This window comes from Quercus suber, unplaced genomic scaffold (genome assembly GCF_002906115.3).
Source record: "Quercus suber isolate HL8 unplaced genomic scaffold, Cork oak 2.0 scaffold_475, whole genome shotgun sequence".
In the NCBI taxonomy this organism is placed as follows: domain Eukaryota; kingdom Viridiplantae; phylum Streptophyta; class Magnoliopsida; order Fagales; family Fagaceae; genus Quercus; species Quercus suber.
In genome coordinates this window covers 526,633-547,316 of record NW_027069926.1, presented here as the reverse complement: position 1 = coordinate 547,316, position 20,684 = coordinate 526,633, and the positions used below count along the sequence as shown (strand labels likewise).

Here is a 20,684-nt window from a genome sequence, read left to right as displayed (position 1 = left end):
AGTCAAGCAATACCTTTTCTACTTTGACAAAACTTAAATTTTAGGGGGGAAAGCAATCTTATGTGATTCTGAAATATAACTAACAACGATTCTGAATATACTCAATTCCGCATCTTATGAAGGTGTTAACTTTTGATGTGAGTAACTTCACTTTCACATAGATTTACTCTTCACATTTATCTTATTATGCACCAATTACAACTTGACATATTAGATGAGTATGAAATTAGGTGTGTCCCTAAACTTATTAAATATCTAAATTAAACTATTAAGATATTTATTAGACTAAAAATGAATAAGTGACTCTAGGATTAGTCCCTGTTTTTTTTCCCCTTATATTAAGTGAGAAAGGGGAGATTGAAACCCAATATTTCTTCCAGTAGAATTGAGTAGTGCCACAAAGTAGGATCTTCTCAGTCGGATTTTTCTCCAATTTGATGACCACTTACATATTACGAAGCTAAAGTCTGAAAACCATCAATCAAAACAGAGAATTACAAGTGAAAAAGGAAAAAAGAAGTCGTTTGGAGAACATTGGATATCATTGCCACTTATTTACCTTATAGACTCATGGTCATGGTCATGGTCCTCTGGACCTTAATCCACTACCCAGATTGATCAGCATCCAACATCCCCTACAAACACAAGCACTGAAAATCACAGAAACCGCAAAATCCCATATATCGATTCAACCACACATCAATCATCAAGCTCGTGACATCAAGGACCCTATAACTCCAGCAATCAGAGTGGTGGGATCTCCTAGCAGAGCTGATATGATAAATTGCACAGCCAATCCAGCTATCTCACAACACTTATGCACTTTACCCTTGCTCTTTTTGTGGTGGGTGTGAAGTGTATTTTTAAGGCTAGGAATTCTTGTTTCCAATCTCCTACCTTTTCCTCTTCCAACATATATATCATGCCAACTTTCCATAAGCATCTCCCTCACACAAGCCACATGCAAATTGTATTTCTTGCATGTAGACCTATAACTCCAGCTTCTTCCTTTTCTTCCACACTTGTGGCAAGCTGCACTCACTTTCCTGTACAAATACAGCTTGACATCCCCATCATCAAGCATCATAGGGAGCTTAGCACAACATGGGTGGAGATCAAACCCGCATGACTTGCAATGGTACACGAACCCCGTGACATCCTTTTCACAAGCATTGCAAAAGCGCGGCGTGTCACCAGGCGGGCGTGAGAGGAACTGGAAGGAACATTTTTTGTAGAAAGGATGGGTGACTGAAGAGGAAGGGAGTGCACAATGCATGTGGAGGTCAAAGTCACATGTGGCACATCTATAGCGTGAGCCAATGCCTACTTCTTTGCAACCATCACACTTGAATGGAAATTCTGTGTACTCAAATTTGAGTTTATGTTGGGGGTGGCTGAAGTGGGAAATTTCATTGTATTTCATGGCTTTTTTTTTTGGGTTTATGCTAAAGAACCTTGGAGGTCGTATTTATATAGGCCATGTGTTGTGGTTTATGTTTAAGTATGGTAAAAAGGGGTTTAGTTAAATGACCAACTAGGGTTATGGAATGGCTTGTGGCTGAAGCAATTGTAGGGAATTATACTTGCTGTTGGTGGTAGAGTGCATGAGAATCACCATTTCAAGTAGGGAGGACGGACAAGAAGAATAATATTTAGGTCATGTCCCACTTAAGAATATATACGAATTTCAACTTTATTATATGGTTTCTTTCCTAAGCTACTAACTTTAAACGAGTAAAATATATATGCACCATGAATAGAACAAATGGTTAAGACTCTCTTTTCATGCCGATGCTCTTAAGGATTATAAAAAATAAAAATAAAAAATTCTTAATTTGAGGTGTGGAAGAAAGCATGCAGTTGAGGATCATTTTAGTTTGTGTATACTTTGATGTCTAATTAGTCAACTAGATTAGGGAACTTTTCTAAAATGGGGAATTGTGCAGGGGGATTAATCTATGGATATGAGGGGCATATGTTATTTAAATGGTCAGGGGATTAGGGAAGATTATCCTATAAGAATGAGAATCATTCACTTACTAGAAAATCTGAGGATTATTTTAAAGAGAATGTAGGCATCTAAAAATTTGGTTTGAGACTTGCACAATTATTTAGGTACTCTTATAGGATTTGAATGCTGATGAGTGTGAACTTTTAAGATGTGAACTTTTAATTGAATGGTTGTTGACAAAGAGAAAATAATTTGAATAACAAAATCATCAAAATTGCGGCTTGGAATGATTTAACGAACAAGGAACTAATGCGTGGACCATAGACATTTCTTATTGTAATCATCACATTGAAGCTAAGGATGATGAAGAATAACTCCCACATTCTATAGAGGAACAAATTCTTTGTCTTAGAATTATTTCCAAATGGTCTGATGATAGAAATGCTTAGCTTAGTTGACAATGTTATCCGTTTGTGACTTCAACTAGGGTGCCTATATATGATCCATATTACATGGAGAACTGATTCACCACTAATATATTTTGATGTATTATAAAAATTGGATTATGATTTCTAGATTAAAACCTTCTAAATTCATTAGAATATCTACCGTCATCAATTAATCCAAGTATACAACAGAGAGATTATCTATAACTACTTTTATAATGGTTGAAACTAATTCCATTAGGACTTCTTTTTCTTCTCCTTTTTCTTTTTATTCACTTGGGTAGGACCCAAAATGACAGAGCCCTTTGTTTGTGAGTAAGCCAGCATTTCTTCCACCTTCTAAAGTGACAAAGCAGTTAATAACAGAAAAAATTAAAAGTAACAAAGCAGTTTCATGAATGGACTATAGAGCATCTTTGGTTGAAGAAGTTGAGGTGTGGCATTGCCATTGGTGATGAATGACTGCTTAATTTGTTGAGGAAGTCAAATAGTAAAAGAACACAGATAAAAACTAGTTCCCATACCCTGTTATTCATATTCACACATACACTCAAACCGAGTGTGTTATATATATATTCACACACTCTCAAACCAAGTGTGTATATTAGGGTATGTAAGTAAACACCTTGAGTGTGCTATATATATTCACACACACTCAACCGAGTGTGTAAAATAAGGTGTGGTAGTAAACACCACTCAAAGAATATATACTCATCCGTTAAAAAAACCTCAATGGTACTAAGAATCAATTAACCAAATCATTCAGGATTTATGGTCACCAATAATACCAAGGTAGTACTCTCTTTGTCTTTTGCCTTTTGGCTTTTGTTGTCTTTTCGTACAAACTTCTGGAATATTCCATAACAGTGAAATGGTTTTTAGTTTTAAATTTTCCATATCCAGTTGTTGAAACTAGGAAGCACTGTACTTGAAATATAAAAGGAGAAATGAATGTGATTCCCAGTTCTTTTTTTTTTTCCTTTCTTTTTTAGGTCAGTTGTGCTTTATATCCTTACTCATTTTGCCTTCTAGTTCCATCATTACGGATTAAAAATTTTAAAGCTCCCACAATTTCTCTTTCTCATATATTAATTCACATTCAAACTCTAATTAGTGTTACTGCACTTGAATTGAGATCCGACACTAAGTGCAATTGGTTTTATAATTATTGTATATGGTGTGTATGTATAAATTGTGTGCTCAATTACAATGAACGTCTCATCTCAAGTGGGTTTCTATAGACTCTCAAATGCTTCTTATATCTAAATAATTTTTACTTCAAGGGTGAAATTGATACCTATGTAGCATTGTAGCTAGGCTCTATTATTTAATTAGGTATCAAGCAAAAACCGAATAGGATCAAAGTGGACTAAATAGAACTAAGGCGGACAGAATGGACCGAATATGACCGAAGTCGACAGAATGGGCCTAATAAGACTAATGTGGACGAATAGAAGCAAAATGGAGATGAATAGGACTAACATGGACCGAATAGACTAAATATGACCGAAGTGGACAGAATGGACCAAATAAGACTAATTTAGACCGATTGGACTGAATCAAACCAAAGTGGAGCAAAATGGACTCATATATTAATTCACATTCAAACTCTTAATTAGTGTTACTGCACTTGAATTGAGATCCGACACTAAGTGCAATTGGTTTTATAATTATTGTATATGGTGGTGTATGTATAAATTGTGTGCTCAAATTCAATGAACGTCTCATCTCAAGTGGGTTTCTATAGACTCTCAAATGCTTCTTGTATCTAAATAATTTTTACTTCAAGGGTGAAATTGATACCTATGTAGCATTGTAGCTAGGCTCTATTATTTAATTAGGTATCAAGCAAAAACCGAATAGGATCAAAGTGGACTAAATAGAACTAAGGCGGACAGAATGGACCGAATATGACCGAAGTCGACAGAATGGGCCTAATAAGACTAATGTGGACCGAATAGAAGCAAAATGGAATGAATAGGACTAACATGGACCGAATAGACTAAATATGACCGAAGTGGACAGAATGGACCAAATAAGACTAATTTAGACCGAATTGGACTGAATCAAACCAAAGTGGGCAAAATGGACTAGATAGGACCGAAGTGGACCGAATATAACCGAAGTGGATCGAATATGACCAAAATAGATTGAAGTGGACTAAATAAGACCAAAATAGACTGAATAGGACCGAATAAGATCGAAGTAGATGGAAGAGGACCAAAGTGGATAAAATTGACCAAAATACAAACAAAAAAAGTATTTCATGAGACGACCTCACAAGATTTCTCTCTCACAATATCTGAAACTCACCACACATATTATAAGGTATCATGAGATTGTCTTAAAAGAGAATTTTTCCATGGATGGACAAGAGCATCTCCAACGGCTTCTTCAAAGCCAATTTTAGAGAGAAAACACCTCAAAAACTCATTCCAACAACTTCTCCATCTCCATTTTTTAGAGAACACTGTAGCGTTTACTATTCACACTTCAAACATTTTTAGCTGTTATAATATTTAGCTATTGAATAAAAAAAATGTTGAAAGATGTGTAGTTGTTAAAAAAAGAATAAATAATTAATAATGAATAAATGAAAAAATAATATTTAAATGAGATGGAGAAAATGATAGAGAATATGTTAGAAAGTATATTTGAAAAAGTAGGTCGGTAAAAACTAAATACCAATATTCACTATCCAAACAGTACAAAATTTTAAATAAGCCGTTAAAGATGCCCTAAGGCTCCGCTTGGGAGTTCATAAGGGAATGGAGTGGAAGAGAATGAGATAATCATAAGGGAATAGAAAGGAATGGAATGGAATGGAATGTATTTAAGTAAGAGAAAGGAATAGAAAAGAATGGAATGGAATGGAATTAAGTAACCTTATTTGGATGTTTTAAAATAAAGGAATGGAAATGAATGAAAATGAATGGAATGTAAGTAATCATGTTTGGGAGCAACATGGAGGGAATGGAATGGAATCATTTTATGACAATATTACTATTAAATCCCTGTTTTAAAATAAAGGGTTGAATATATAGGGGTATTTTAGGAGTTTTAGTAAAAAAATTATTAAATCTAATTACATTCCCTCCCATTCCTCCCAATTTCGGGAGGAATGAAAATTTGAGATTTTAAGGGAATAGAAAGGAATGGGTATTCCCTCCTACTCATTCCATTCCCTCCCACTTAAACTCCCAAACAAGGGAATGAACTTTTCATTCCCTCCATTAAAACTCCCAAACAAGAGAAGGGAAGAATATTCTAAAATTATTCTTTTTATTCCTTTCCATTCCATTTCATTCCCTCATCCCAAGCAGAGCCTAAGTTTCCAATTGGTTCCTATTAAGTATTAACTAAAACCAAGCCAAGGGGAGAAAAATGTAGATCTAGAAAACGATATGTCGTTTACTCCTTAAAAGTACACTACTTGTAGCTTTTCCTTCAGACAAATCCCATTGCATCTCTCTCTCTGACTCTCTCTCTTTCTCTCTCTCTCTGAATGTTCACTCTTCAATGGCTATTCCAGTCCTAAAACAGTTGCTCTTCTCAACCCACAAACACATACCCATCTCTTCACTCTCCTTCTCCTCTTCCTCTTCCCAGCCGTCCGATCAATCTGCAAACTTAATCTCAACCGTAGTTTCAATCCTAATCCAACAACGTTCAAAGTCCCGTTGGGGCAACCTCCAAACTCTATACCCCAATGGCTTCCACCCAAACGAGTTTTCCCAAATTGCCCTCCAACTCAAGAACAATCCCCACCTTGCCCTCCGCTTCTTCCTCTGGACTCAACACAAGTCTCTCTGCCACCACAACCTCCTCACATACTCCACCACTATCCACATTCTGACCCGAGCCCGGCTCTTGACCCAAGCCCATTCACTCATTCGGACTGCCATTCGGATCCAATGACTTATAGACTATGTGGGTCAGCTCCGTTTGTGTTTGATTTGTTGGTTAAAGCTTGTTTGGAGATTAAGAAGATTGACTCAGCTATTGAGATTGTTAGGATGTTAAGGTCTCGTGGGATTAGTCCAAAAGTTGGTACTTTGAATGATTTGGTTTACTGGGTTTTGAAGGTCCGAGGTGGTTGTGTTGGGTACGAGGTTTATAGGGAGGTTTTTGGGTTAGAGGGTGATGGGGTTGTTGGAAATGTGAAAAGGGTTTATAAAGTTTGGCCAAATGTGCATACTTTTAATGTTTTGATGGGGGGGTTTTACCAGGATGGCATGGTTGAGAAGGTGGAGATGATTTGGAATGAAATGGTGGGGTTTGATTGTGTTCCTAATTGTTATAGTTATAGCGTTTTGATGGCGGTGTATTGCGAGGAAGGGAGGATGGGAGAGGCTGAGAAGTTGTGGGAGGAGATGAGAGTTAAGGAAGTGGAGGCTGATGTTGTGAGTTATAATACTATGATTGGTGGGTTTTGCAAGATTGGAGAAGTTGAGAAAGCTGAGGAGTTGTATAGAGAAATGGGGTTGAATGGTGTGGAAAGTAGTTGTGCTACTTATGAGCATCTTGTTAATGGGTATTGTAATGTTGGGGATGTGGATTCAGCGTTGCTTGTGTATAAGGATATGTGTAGGAAGGGTTTTAGGCCGGAGGCTTTGACGCTTGATGTGGTTATTGGAGGACTTTGTGTTAAGGGTAGGGTTTATGAGGCTGTGGAGATTCTTAGGGGTGGAGTGGAGGATTTTGGCTTGGTGCCTAAGGGGAAGAGTTATGAGACTCTATTAAAGGGGTTGTGTGAGGAGGGGAGGATGGAAGAAGCCTTGAAGATCCAGGCAGAGATGGTGGGGAAGGGTTTTGAACCCAATTTGGAAATATATGGTGCTTTTATTGAAGGGTATGTTGGACAAGGAAATGAGGAAATGGTAGAAGTGTTGAGGAATGAAGTGTTGGAAAAGCAAATGCGGGGAAAAAGAGAAGTAGATGATGTTTGTTTGTTGTAAATGCAAGCAAGTCCAAAAAGTGAACATATATGGCAATTTCCCCTAATTAGGGTGAGAAGGTTGCTGCAGAGTTTGATGGATTTCGTTTTGGAAACAAAAGCTTCTTTTTGGGACATTAGTCTGGTTTCTCTTGAAAATGTCATCTTTGCTGGTGATTTTGATGCAGTTAAACAAGGATTCATTTATAGTGCTTACTTGGTAACATGTAAGGACAATTCAGGCAGGCATTTGGTGAGCATGCCTAGGGACAATGGTTGGCTGCACATTAGGGATCATTCGAAGATGGGGTAACTTCTTGACTTCGATTGCTCATTACGGTTGTAAATTGTAATTTCAGAAGTGCATAAATTGTGCCTGCTGTTGATCTTTTGTAAGATGCCCCTTGTGGACATCTGTTATCTTTTCCTGGAGAACGAGGATTCCACACTCATGGCTGCATACTACAGCAATGATGATAGGATTATGCACCAGGAGAGACGAGAAGATTGAAATCATAGTAATCGATTCTTTGCCATATAATTTACCACCTCCTACAACTGTGAGTTGATTGTATGCATTGATTGGATCTTGAGAGTTGAATAATTTTTACTTGTAAATAATACATTCTGCAATTTTGACAATACAGTACTCAATTTGATCATTTCACTTGCTCAGCACTCAGCAACCACTGCTAAACTCTCTCTAGTCTACCATGTTCCAAGCTGGAATTTAAAGTCTTCCTGCTCAATTTGGTCACTCACTTCACTGGTGTCTTCATAAGCTACTAGAAGAGGTGTTTTCTAAGGATATAAAGAAAAGTCTATCCTGCAAAGACCAGTTTAATTAATATGATTGGACTTGTATAAATTGTCATTAAATCCTTGTTCCCGGGTTGTTTAGTGCTAAGAAATTTATAACTGGGACTGCCAGAGGTCACTAAAGGGGGTTGTTAGTCTTTCTCATGGACCCCAGAAAATGAGGTGCCCAAACTAATGATACTAGTCAGTGTAATTCCTTAGAAATTCTAGACAACAATTTATAACTTTGTAATTGTATGATTGAAAACTCTCATCTTCTAAAATTTGGACACTATTAAAGTATTAATGTACAAATTCAGAGTAACAAAAATCTGGATGATATTGGTTCTGGCCACAAAATTCTATAATGTAGCCAAAATCCAAATAAGTATCACAAGGCAGGGAGTAACCAAAGATTGAACAGAGCTGAAGCCAAAGACAGAAACCATGTCAAGAAAGCCATGGCAGCGGATATCTGATATCTGCTGCAAAACTTTGGAGGGCAATATGACCTTTCAGCATGGAGCAGAAGGTCCACAACACTAGCTGTTGAGCAAGCTGCAGCGAGTGTGAGAATGGATAATACCTATTGTGAAATATTTTGAATCAGTAACAAAATAGTTGCCGATAACCATGTTATGTAATTGCAAATGGTTCAGATGATACATACCCAATCTCCTACAACAATGATGACCAGTATTCCGGGCTGCCGAATAGGGCATTTAACCAGAACAGAGTATCCATCCACCAAGGCCAAAGTGAAACTCCAAGGTATAACCAAACCCATGATTGTCACCAAATAGCTGCAACAGTAGTATATCCAAGTAAGATTAAATCATGAATGGAAGAAATAACAAAATAGTGGTAATACATTGCCCCACAACTTTTAGAATCTATTCCCTTGTATTTTGATTCAGGTTCAAGAATTGGATAATAATAGAATAGTCTTCTTGTGAAAGCGACGTTGCTCTCTAATCACAACTTGCCACCTTATCGTTTTGTGAGAATAGCTGTCCCTAGCATTCTTGGTCATCATTCAGAGAGTGGAGGAAAAACCTATTTGCCTTCTGGTTCTTTTCTTGACCCTTAGATTTGAAAATGCATATCACTAATTCAGATTGTCAAGTGCCTGTAATTTATATTATCATCCTCGGTGTTTTAAACCATATTCATTGCTTTCACAACACAGTTTCAACTTAAGCCATTCTGGCTAAACTAGCCCATTTTTCTTCTGGATTCCATGGAATTTGATCATGGGAAGCATAAAACTAGAGGCAAAGAGTATGAATTGAACCATAAGTCTAGGTAACAAATGACAAAACAGTTCCAATTTTTTGGAATTAAAGAGAGGAGATGGCAGACAAATGGAATATTGAAAATTCTGAGGGTAATCATCTCATACAAGTGAATCTAATCTAATGGACTAATTGTCAACAATATTGGTCTGCAGCTGTAAAAATGCTAAGCTAGCAGTGGGTGAGCACAAAAGGAAGGATCTAACAGATGTGAATGAAAGCATGAACCTAGTAAGTCAAATTTGCACTAAACAGGTCACTGAAGTTTTCTTGAAAGTGATAAGATCTTCATGCCTATGTTAAGCATTTCAAAGTTCCCTGTTTTAAGTCAAGGTCGATCCAATGGTTTGAAGTTTCTTGTGGAAAGTAGTGTCTTTTGGTACTGGTCATTGGACTTCTGGCTTAACGAAACCAGAAAATTCGATGCCAATGAGTAAATTCCAGTAGAAAGTTACCCTAACTTGTCATGGTCAAGATTGATCAACCTCGAAATTTGGAATAGGAAGAAGAAGAAGTATGTTTTTGTGTTTTTCGAATAATGTTCTATTATCAGCACTTCATTTTTAGAACTTTGACATAGATTTTGAGCAACACTCTAAATTTAAAGGACTAAAGTTTTATCATTTTAATGATTGATAGTTTCTTATTCTAAGGCTAAAGAATTATCCGTTCTACTTTCAAAAGAATAAGATCAAGCATGCAGAAAATCTGAGAGAATGTGTGCTAATTGCAGTGAAACTCAGAATGAATTGTAGAGATGTTAACATCATGGGTAGTGTGGACTGAAATGAAAAAGGTAAGAGCAAAGAAGAACCAGCTAGAATCGAATCAAAGAAGAAATAGAAAAGAGAATGAAGAATTACCAGAAAGCAGTGTAGCTGTAGAATTCAACACCCAGAGACATGAAAAGAAGAGAAGCAGAGGAAAAGATGGTCTGGCCCAACCTCAAAGAGAAGCCAGCACTGGTCCCCACTGAGCCAGGTACCTCATCCATGGCCTTGTTGCATGGGATCTACTACCTCTTCTATAATCTGGGTTTGCCTCCTTTCCCTTGTATAGGCTCATCATAATTCAATTCTTTCAACCATAGCCACCCCAACCTTGTCAAGTTGTCATTCTATTTCAAACTGGATATTGATCTACACACAACAAAACATTCTTGGACCTTTGCTCTTTGTTTTTTTTTTTTTTTTTCCTTGTGTGTAAAACTATGAGAACTGCTACGAAATGAAGAAAAGTTGAGGTCTGAGAAAATGTCAGCCACTCAGCCTTATCTTTATGCCAACAAAACACATACACAATCAGAGAGTTAATAGTGGTTTTTCAGGCAAGTTTTCAGGTGGGAGTTTGGACTCGTGTAAAGCTTTGTTGTTTGTGGTGTGATTGAATAATAATGATGTAGTTGCTATAATAATGTAGGATTTGACACTTGGTCTTTCTCTGGAATTGGGTTGCACGTTCTTAGTGCGCGAGTCTGATTGGGGAGGACTGTCATAGTGTCAATATATAGCTGGGATTGAGGAATCAGTTGGCGTTTGCTTTTTCATTTCGCAATCTTTTGTATTGTAATTAGCAATTAATACTAATGGCTATTCCATTATGAGGCAGTAGATCCCTTTTAAGTTAAGGTGTTGCTTTCCAATAGCTATTCCATTATGATTTCCGACACTTATACAGTGTCTAAAGGAGACAACAAGTTAACTGGTTATAGTTTATATTCAATGTGTTATGATTTGAATCTTTTATCTTTTCAAAAGGAAAAATTAAAAAGTGTATATAAATATTAATGAATAAACTACATATTTGGTCTCTTTCCTTTATAGTATATTTTAATTTGGTCCCTAATTTTTTAATTGTGTCAATTTGGTCCTTAACCTTTTAGTGTCGTATTAATTTAGTCCTTATTGTTATATTTTGGATGAAAATTAATGACACGTCAAACAGTCAAAATAAAATTATAGTGTATTGTCACATTAATGAAAGCTAATTTTTTATTTTGATCATTAGACGCGTTATCAATTTTCATTCAAAAAATAATAGTAAAGACTAAATTGACACGATATTAAAAGGTTAGGGACTAAATTTACACAATTGAAAAGTTATGGACCAAATTAAAATATAGTGTATAGAATATGGACCAAATACGTAATTTACCCAATATTAATACACAACTATCTTCAATTTCAATTTTATGCATGTGGATAATCCATTTTGTAACAGGTTTACCACAAAATTGGTCTGGAGGAAAATTTCTTCAAGACACTACATGATGATTGATAACATGTGGTGTGTATAAATAATACATGTGGGGTGTTTTAAGGAGTTGGAGGAGATCATTCAAACCAATTTAGAGGAAAACTTTGTCCAACCATTTTTACTTTTCCCAATGTTATTTTTTTTCCCTTGACTCCTCACCCCCTTGGCCCCAAATAATCCATTTTTAACCCTTGTAAGGGTTGTTCAACCCAAACCTATACCCAACTAATTCACCCAATCCAAAGAAACCCAAGCTGAAAAACTATCTCATGTAACTAACCAACTCAACTCAACGTACATGGGTTGGGTTAGGTCAAGTTGGGTTTACGAGTAGGGCATAAATGTTTCAAATCTTGTAAAAAAAAATGGCTTTTATTATTCTGTTTTCAATAAATTCATTACAATTCTCATTATACTCCTAAATTATGTTTCAAATTTTCAAATTCATCCAAACTCATTTTCAAAATACCAAAATAAATTAAAATAAAGGTAATAAAACACACTTATATATATATATATATACATATCACGTCGAATGGGTTATAAAAAACTGTCAACCCAAACCCGACCCAACCCGAGATTCACAAATCCAACTCAACCCACAAAAAATTAAATTAATTCATCAAGTTTAGGATGGTACGGTTTCGTCATGTAAGTGAGTTGAATGCACATCCCTAATTGAGTACTTTTAGACTCATCATGTTTGGATCAATTGTTGAGTCGACCCTAAACCAGAGCCGATTGAACCATGAACACGCTCAACCAAATAAAAAACCCACAGGAAAAACTTGGATGCTTGTATAGGTTTTCCAACACTAGCTAAGAAATTTTGTACTGTCAAGTGTGGGCATCAGTGCATCACTATTAATTTTCTAATAAAATAACATCCAAAAATAAATTTCTTTATAGAACTTGGGGAATATTTCACTCATTCCTGTTAATTTCTATTGACTCCCTGTAGTTAATGCTTAAAACGAAAACGGGAAGCATCGTGGAGGGCCATTGGTAACTTTATTGAGGCCGCCTAGCATATATTCAAATGCGTAATACATAAAGAAGCATAAATCTTATTAGTCAAATTAATGCATAAATGACCACAAGAAAAAAATAAGCCAATGCTTTAAAGGGAAGGTTACAAACCTGCCACGTGTCAGACAAATAGTCCTATAGTCCGACTCCCATGTTAATGGGAAAGTGAGATTTCATTACTCGTCTCCTATAGATAATAAAGTATTTGAATTCTATGATTAGTCTCATTCGATAATTATGAGGTGATGTGTTCTACTATTGCCCTCAATTGATTTTCAAAAGATAATTTAAATTAAACATTATACTGATTGTGTTTGGTTAAGCTCTTACAAAATGGTTATTTAGTTTAAAATGAATGTTTGTAAAAAAGTGTTTCTATTATGAAATAAAATTTTGGCTTTTCAGTTTTAAAAACATGTTTTTAAGCTTCCAAAAAGCGTAATGGACCAATTATATAATTAAGAAAATAGATTTGTTATTCCTACTTTGTTTTCGTTTGTACTGATCAATACAATAATGTAATTGACCTCAATTGGAGAATCCAAGAAACTATACTTTTTTATTAATATTATATGATTATACTCTCTATTTCTGGGCAGATAAAGAAGGACATGACATGACATAAGCCAAATCCAAATATGTGAAGTACATGGATATATTTGTCTAAAAAAAAAAAGTACATGGATATATACATAATTTCACATTAACAGCCCTGCAGCAACTCACGGGTGGCCATGCTTTTCTTTTCATTGAGGTTGGTAGCTCTTATATATATGTCACAAAAAGTATGCAGTAACATCATTCCTCCCAAAACAGAACCTTCCTGTAGCAGCAAAACTAATAATCATTGCATTACAACCACTCTCACTGGTACTTCCATAACAGCAAGAATATGTAGTTGCTGTATAAAGCAAAGAACATATCCAACTACAATCTTTTCCATTTGTTTGGAAATTGTAAGTGGAACCACAGCAAGGTTCACATTATTATATACTTAATAATCCTGTTTACTTTTGACTTCTATTTCTCTATAATCCTTGCCGGCCTTTTTTGGAATTTGAAGCAATATTTTGCTCTTCCAAAGCGACCATCATCTTTTAGAGTCAAATAAATTGTAAAAGGGCCCTCCCCAATTACATCATTAGATTATAATGTGTCAAGACCACAGGATTAGAATAAAACTATTGAATGAAGCATATAACTGTAATGTCAAATAATTTAAAGAAACGCCCCACATGATTATCTTTTATCTGCTTCGCTGTGATATAAGCCATAATTGGCAGTTTGCTACAACAACCGCATCAAATTATAAAAATCAAATGAAAAAAGAATGGATCTATAGGGGGGAGAGAGAGAGAGAGAGAGTTTTAAAAGTAATTTTTTTTTCCAAATGAAAATTCCATTTTACCTTATACACTTGGGAAGATTAATTACCAATGAAATTTGGAAGTTCATGCAATTTTGAGAATCCCCTCTCCCCCCTCTTTCTTCTTGAGAAATATGTAACATCCTATATGTTCACATTTCATTATGGTTGTAAATAAAACTGGTTGCCATGTGGGGATGAACCCCATTAGAGAAGATAATTAAACAGTGTAACATCCCTGGGGTTGCAAATATAAGAACTGGTCCATGTGGGATGAACCCTATTAGAGAACAAAATTAAACAGTATAAAGCTATAACATCATGTCGACAAGTCAAATTATATATCCTGCTCCCACCAATCCAATAACACATACAGCGATTGAAATTGAATCCATAAGATAACATGAACCATAAATGTTAGATAAGCTTAAAGAAACATAACCTAGTGCAAGACACACTAGCCTCACAATATTCTAGGATGAAACAAAAAAGAGAGGAAAAATAAATAAATGCTCACAATCGCGTCCCCATTCCAAATCAATTATCTTCCCAGGCATACTGCAAACAAGAAAGGAATAAAGAAATACTAGATGATCAATTGCTGAAAATAGAAAAAAGAATTAATTCACAGATAATTTAAACAAAACCGCATATGCCAAAATAGTTAATTACAAACACTTTGAAGCTCAAATCATGATGCACAAGTTGTAAAATCTTAGTAAGCCATGATTAATGAAAGAGATTATGGGCTTCAAGTCGAGATTCACACCATCATCACCCTCTAACTTAAACAAAAGAAATCCTGGATAAAAAAAAGGTGGCCGGATCACATTAACATATCATAGTTATTAATGGTGTCAGTTTGTGGTTCTGCTTGGGAGGATATTAGAGCCTAAGGGCAGCAAGTTAAATGGAGATTGGAGATTGGTCTAGTTGTCAGGCCACATTCCCAAACATGCTTTTTTGATCAATTGGTTGATTATTCGAAATCAAATTACTTTACCAAAAACTAATTGGTGTCTTAGTCCGATGATAAAGGGCTATCATCAGGAGCGGACACAATAGGTTAAAACTATCTCTAAAAAAAATAAAAAAAAAATACTTCAAATGAAAGAATGGCTAAGTGGGGCTTCAATGGAGATCTACTGCGTCCATTCTGCAGGATAAGAATTGAGTCTAGAGGGCAACTTTTTTTTATTGCTCCTCATCAGCCATTCTTAGAAGGTGCTTGTATGCTATAAGGGCGGGATGCTGGGAAGCTAAGGTTCTGTGAATTGCAGATATGTTAAATGGCCATAATTTCAAAAGCACCATTGCTAGAAACAATCATTAATGATGTCAATTATAGATTGCAGCAAAAGAAGAAGATAATGGGAACTAACAAGAACAAAGTGTTCTGTTGTATATGGAGGGTAGAGATCCCTTGTTGTTGATCTTGATGGTTTTAAGTTTTAACTTTGTTTCTGTTTTTAAGTTGCTCCATTTTGTCATGATGATCCTTTCCTTGTGTCTGAAACCGTATCAGGGTTCAAATTAGACAAGGGCCAGGTTTCCATATGATCAGTTCAACCAACAAATTGTCCGTTAAACCATTTTTTAATTAATTAATTATTTAATGTATATATATACAAACACGCACTTAAAAGCAATGTATAATAAAAAGATTTCATATAGTTCATCCAAAAAAGCATATTTTGGAACAAAATCATTTAGTAGCTTGGTAGTGTTGCACTTAAACAGTCAAATATAAGTTCTTGAATTCAACTTTCCTTAGTTGCAAATAATATTTTGTAAAGATGTCAGTTTATTTTGGTTTAAGGATAAAGTCAATCGATTGTCTCATAAAATTCATCAGTTCATCAGTTTAGGGCTGTTTTGGGGTGGGGTTGGGGGGAAGACGAGCATATGATCGGAGTTGTAAAGTACTGATCTCATTGGCTTCCTTACCAACAATCAGGGAATGCAACTCAAGACACCAATGACTCTCTTGATGCTATATTTTTTCAAAAAGATGCAGCTAGTACGACAGTAATATAGCTTCAACATTTGTAAAAATCCCCTAAAATGCTATCAGTAGCCAAGAATTTACAACCACCAAAGCAAATTTACAAGGGCAGCAATGTTTTCCTTGACAATATAGCATTTTATTTTATTTTTGGATAGGTAACAATATAGCAAAATTAGAGCAAGGAAAGAAGATCTTGATTCTTGCCAAAAAAATTATGGAGCAGCAAAAATAACGAGTATCATCCTAGACAACAAAAAACATGGAACTAAGGAGCAGAAAATAATGCACATTTTTATGCATAAACACGTATCATTTTTGTTTTGTTTTTTTTTTTTTTTTTTTTTGAGTGAATTCAAGTTTGTGAGCTGTGACTATCAATTTTACATCAGCCATCAACCTTCCAGAACCCACCAAACAGGTTTAGGATCACTCACGTAAACATAGGGCATTAAACATGAGAAACCATCATTATTCTGTATTTTCATTATTAGTTTTTTTTTTTTTTTTTTTTTTATTTTTGGGGGGGGGGGGGGGTGGGGGGGTTGTTCAAACCCCAAACACCAAGATTTTAGATTATATTGGAGTCATGAAACACCTCTTAAAAATGGATAAAAAGCATACAGAGTTTCCAAAGGAGGAAAGATGATAAAAAATAAAAAATAAAAAAATAAAAAAGAAAAAAAGAAAAAAAGAAAAAAGAAAGTGTTTCCCAAAGGCAGATTAAAAGTACACATATAAGAGATAATAAAAGAGGCTATCTCTAAGGTAAGTCCAGAAAAACTTAGATATCATAATAGTATGAAAATTATATTTGTCTATTGTAGTCTTGCCAAATAGACTTCCAAATTGGGAACTAGAGAAACATGAGTGGCTTTTTTGGAGTCATGCACAGGGAAAATCCTTTATTATATGTTAAGAGAAGGTCCTTTTAACAAAAAGATATATGTCTCTGGTTTGTCTTCCATGTTCCATCACCTGCCCAAACTATACTTTCATATATTTTCAATTTTTCTACAGATTATATTTTCTGAAGTCAATTCTATCAGTCATCAAGACTCATGACGAAAACTGCTACATGCTAGTCTCAAGGTCAACGCATGCAAAATACTCCTAGAAGAAAATTAAAAAAACTAACTGTCTTCAGCATTTATATTGCCCCAAATATGTAAAATTCATACTCAATTTTGTGATAAATCAAGGTGAGGTCTTATTCTCTCTACTCTCATAATTCAATCGGCTCAATGGGCAGTACGCCCACATGAAATCAAACAATGTATTTAAGTTCCATACATTAAAAATATCAAAATAAAGCAATGCTTCTTAATGAAATATAGGCTGATAATAACACAATACAAACACCTTATATCACACTATAGATTCAACAACAAAGTCTTCCATGGTTATCAAACAAATCAAAAACATTATGGTTTACACACAAACAGAGACTAATTACACAAAACTTACAAATATCAGAGCTTTAACCATAACCAGAGAACACCCAGTTTCCATTACAGTCTAAAAACCATAAAACTCGAACACCCACAAAAAAATCACAGAAAATTTATATTAAATCAAACCAGATTAATCACATAACTGACAAATTTATCAACTTTAACCACAACAAAGAATACCCAATTCCCAATACAATCCAGAAACCATAAATCTAAAACACCCACCAAAAAAAAAAACAGAAATATTAAATTAAATTTAAAAAAAAGACCCAAATTGAAATTATTACCTCTCCATAGCGAAACTCATAGAGGAGGGGATCTAGAGCTCGAGCTTGAGCTCATCTTTCTCACCAGATAGATAGTGAAGAATATAGGGAGTGACTCGGATCACAGCGACCCAAGCCCCGAACATCGCCACGTGGCTCTTTAGCTGCTTAAGAGCCACAGCCTTGTCAGGCTTCCGCATGAACATTCCTGGAAACATGGTTTTTCTCTCTGACTGTTTTTTTCTTTCTCGGAAAATCAAAGGGGTCAGAAAGCTAAAACTAAAACCCTAGTCTTTGTTTCCAATGTATATATAATGCTATCGATCTCTGTGATTTTTTTCAAAGGGGTTTTAGTCGATTTGGGGTTTTAGGCAATGTGGGTTGGGCTTCTTTAGTTTTTGGACTGGAAGTTCAAAATTTGTCCTTTTTCGGTTTTATGGGCCCAAAAGAAATCTCGAATTGGGCCACAACCTATTTTAAACAACTAGTCTCTCACATACGACACAAATTTCTTTGATTCTGGGATTTGTGTATAATTACTGTCACAAATTATTTTATAATATTTTTAAAAATTATTAATGTAAAAAATTTTTACTGATTTTTATCTAGACCTATTATTGATATTACTTTTTTAATTACCAACAATCACTCATTACATCAACTGTTTGTAAAAAAAAGTTTATAAAATATAATAGGCTCTAGCACAATAAAATTATGTTAAAATACATTTTGAGTAATATTACAATCACAAACTATTTTATAATATCACTTTTTTATTTACTAATAACTACTCACCATATCAATAATTTATAAAAAAAAAATATATGTAAAATATTTTGTGATTTTAGCATTTTTCATACATTTTACATCCTTTAAGTTTGAATCAGTTTTAAATCTTATGTTCCATCACATTCTTGTTGATAACCTATCCAAAAATAAAATTGATTTTTCTCTCTACGAAAATGACTGAATAGTAAATAATTGGGGAGGGGGTTAATCAAATCAAATCTATCAAATCTAATCAATTATTTTGGTCATACCTATAAGATTAAAAGTCTTGAACTTTTAACATTTGGTTGGTTTCTATCAAGAATGAGATAGGCGAGTACTTGATGAGCTTTGGTCTTATTTTATTTTTTATTTGTTATTTGTTATTTATTCAAGAAAAAAAAAATCGAGTTGAGCTTAAAAGGGGGATATGTATTTTATAAAAAAGAAAAGGCATATATGTGTGAGAATATAGTATAATATAATAAAGCATGCCTCCTACCATTGTTGAACAAGTGATTTGTAAAGAAAAGTCCACTGCAAATTAGTGTATTAATTTGAATTCTTCTAATACTTAGACAACCTTTAGATTATGAACACAAGCTCATTTTGCTAGAAAGGTCCTCTAAATTTTATCGCTGTTTTCCTTTTAAACTCTTTTCATAATTTTTTTTTTTTTGGGTAATTGTTCACTAAAGTAGGTTTCCTCACATACCTTTTCATAAATATACTCCTAATAGAATGAGATTTTGTCTTTTACTTTTTTTTTTTTTTTGGAGAAACAAATACACACACAAGGGAGAAGGAAAAGGGTTTCTAACACAAAGGCATACCACAACTCCACTTTTAAGCCATGGTAACTTGCCCCACCCTCTTTTAAAAGTTACCATAGCTTTTGAGTGGAGTTGTGGTATGCTTTTGTGTTAGAATCAATTTCTCTCTCCCTTGTATGTGTATTTGTTTTTCAAAAAAAAAAAAAAAAAAAGAGTAATTGTCTCACATTTTATCTTTCACTTTTATTATAATAATTAATTGAAAAAATCTAAATATATAATAAATAAATAATTAGGCTAAACTTACAATAGTCTTACATTATATATGTTCAAAAGTCACATGAATGCTTTTTTTTTTTTTTTGAGAGAGAATATGAATGCTTGTTAAAACTCTCTATTATTGTTTTGTTGACATTATTGTATTAACTGCCATTTATGAATTGGAATAGAATTATAGGTAGACATGGCAAAACAGGCAGGTCGGGTCAGGTTCAGGTCGGGTCAATCGGGTTGTGGGTCAAACGGGTCACATGTCAAAAACGGGTCACTTTAAGCGGGTCAAAATCGGGTTTGGGTCAATCGGGTTGCGGGTCGGGTCGGGTTGACCCGTATTTTTCACATGAATTTTTTTTTATTTAATTTTTATATAGAAAACAACATGTATCTGTCATTTGGAAAGTTATGCAACAAATTACTTAATGTAAAATGCATTATTTTGAATTCACCACTTATATCAAGAATGAACTCAATTAAACTTATTAATACTTATTTAACAATTTTAAAATTATACAAATCCTAACATTACTATCTAAAACAAAATAACACAAAGATAAGTAAAACAAATACACAAGTTTTATTTCTACACAATATCAACATTCCAAATATAAAACAAAATTACAAATGACTTATTGGATAACTCATTTAATAAAGAATAAAAATATATAAGAAATTTACAATCTTGAAAATTAATTTTATAATCTATTATCAGTTGTGGTTAACACTCTATTTCAATTTGAGATATACTTTAAAATTTGATTGCTTACTTATTTATACATGGTCTCTTTTATGAATATCATATTATTGTTAAGCAACACACACTCTAGGAAATATCATAATTATTTTGAAAAGTCGTTTATTTTGGACATAAATTATTAAAAAATAAGTCTAAGTATTCATAATTTATGCTAATTTGATACTTTAGCTTTACTATTTTCACACTTGTGAATATTTCTCCCATATCTACAATTTTAAATTTATGTTTTTAACTCTACTGTAACCAGATTATCTTGGCATGTTACTACAAGAAAAAAGGTCTATTACAACGGAAAAAAATCGTTGCAA

The 20,684-nt window shown here is 34.3% G+C and overlaps 4 protein-coding genes across 4 annotated transcripts; 1 reads left to right on the top strand and 3 right to left on the bottom strand.

The window, feature by feature from the left end:
- Positions 1-396: 396 nt before the first annotated feature.
- LOC112015307 (protein VACUOLELESS GAMETOPHYTES) lies at positions 397-1,438 on the bottom strand. Its single transcript, XM_024047695.2, has one exon. It carries the CDS (start codon positions 1,421-1,423, stop codon positions 707-709), a length of 717 nt encoding a protein of 238 aa, XP_023903463.1. The 5' UTR covers positions 1,424-1,438; the 3' UTR covers positions 397-706.
- A 4,383-nt stretch (positions 1,439-5,821) lies between these two features.
- Positions 5,822-7,995, top strand: LOC112015306 (pentatricopeptide repeat-containing protein At2g15980). The gene is given in 2 exon segments (XM_024047694.2): positions 5,822-6,301; positions 6,304-7,995. Coding segments are annotated over 2 exon segments (1,437 nt in total). The 5' UTR covers positions 5,822-5,916; the 3' UTR covers positions 7,356-7,995.
- A 374-nt stretch (positions 7,996-8,369) lies between these two features.
- Positions 8,370-10,933, bottom strand: LOC112015304 (CASP-like protein 5C1). Its single transcript, XM_024047692.2, has 3 exons — positions 10,290-10,933; positions 8,802-8,934; positions 8,370-8,717 (listed from the first exon to the last, which is right to left on the bottom strand). Exons 1-3 carry the CDS (start codon positions 10,418-10,420, stop codon positions 8,523-8,525), a joined length of 459 nt encoding a protein of 152 aa, XP_023903460.2. The 5' UTR covers positions 10,421-10,933; the 3' UTR covers positions 8,370-8,522.
- A 3,468-nt stretch (positions 10,934-14,401) lies between these two features.
- On the bottom strand, positions 14,402-18,131 carry LOC112015305 (mitochondrial import receptor subunit TOM6 homolog). The gene is made up of 2 exons (XM_024047693.2): positions 17,824-18,131; positions 14,402-14,635 (listed from the first exon to the last, which is right to left on the bottom strand). The coding sequence occupies exon 1, from the start codon at positions 18,018-18,020 to the stop codon at positions 17,856-17,858; it is 165 nt and encodes a 54-aa protein (XP_023903461.1). The 5' UTR covers positions 18,021-18,131; the 3' UTR covers positions 14,402-14,635; positions 17,824-17,855.
- Positions 18,132-20,684: the final 2,553 nt, after the last annotated feature.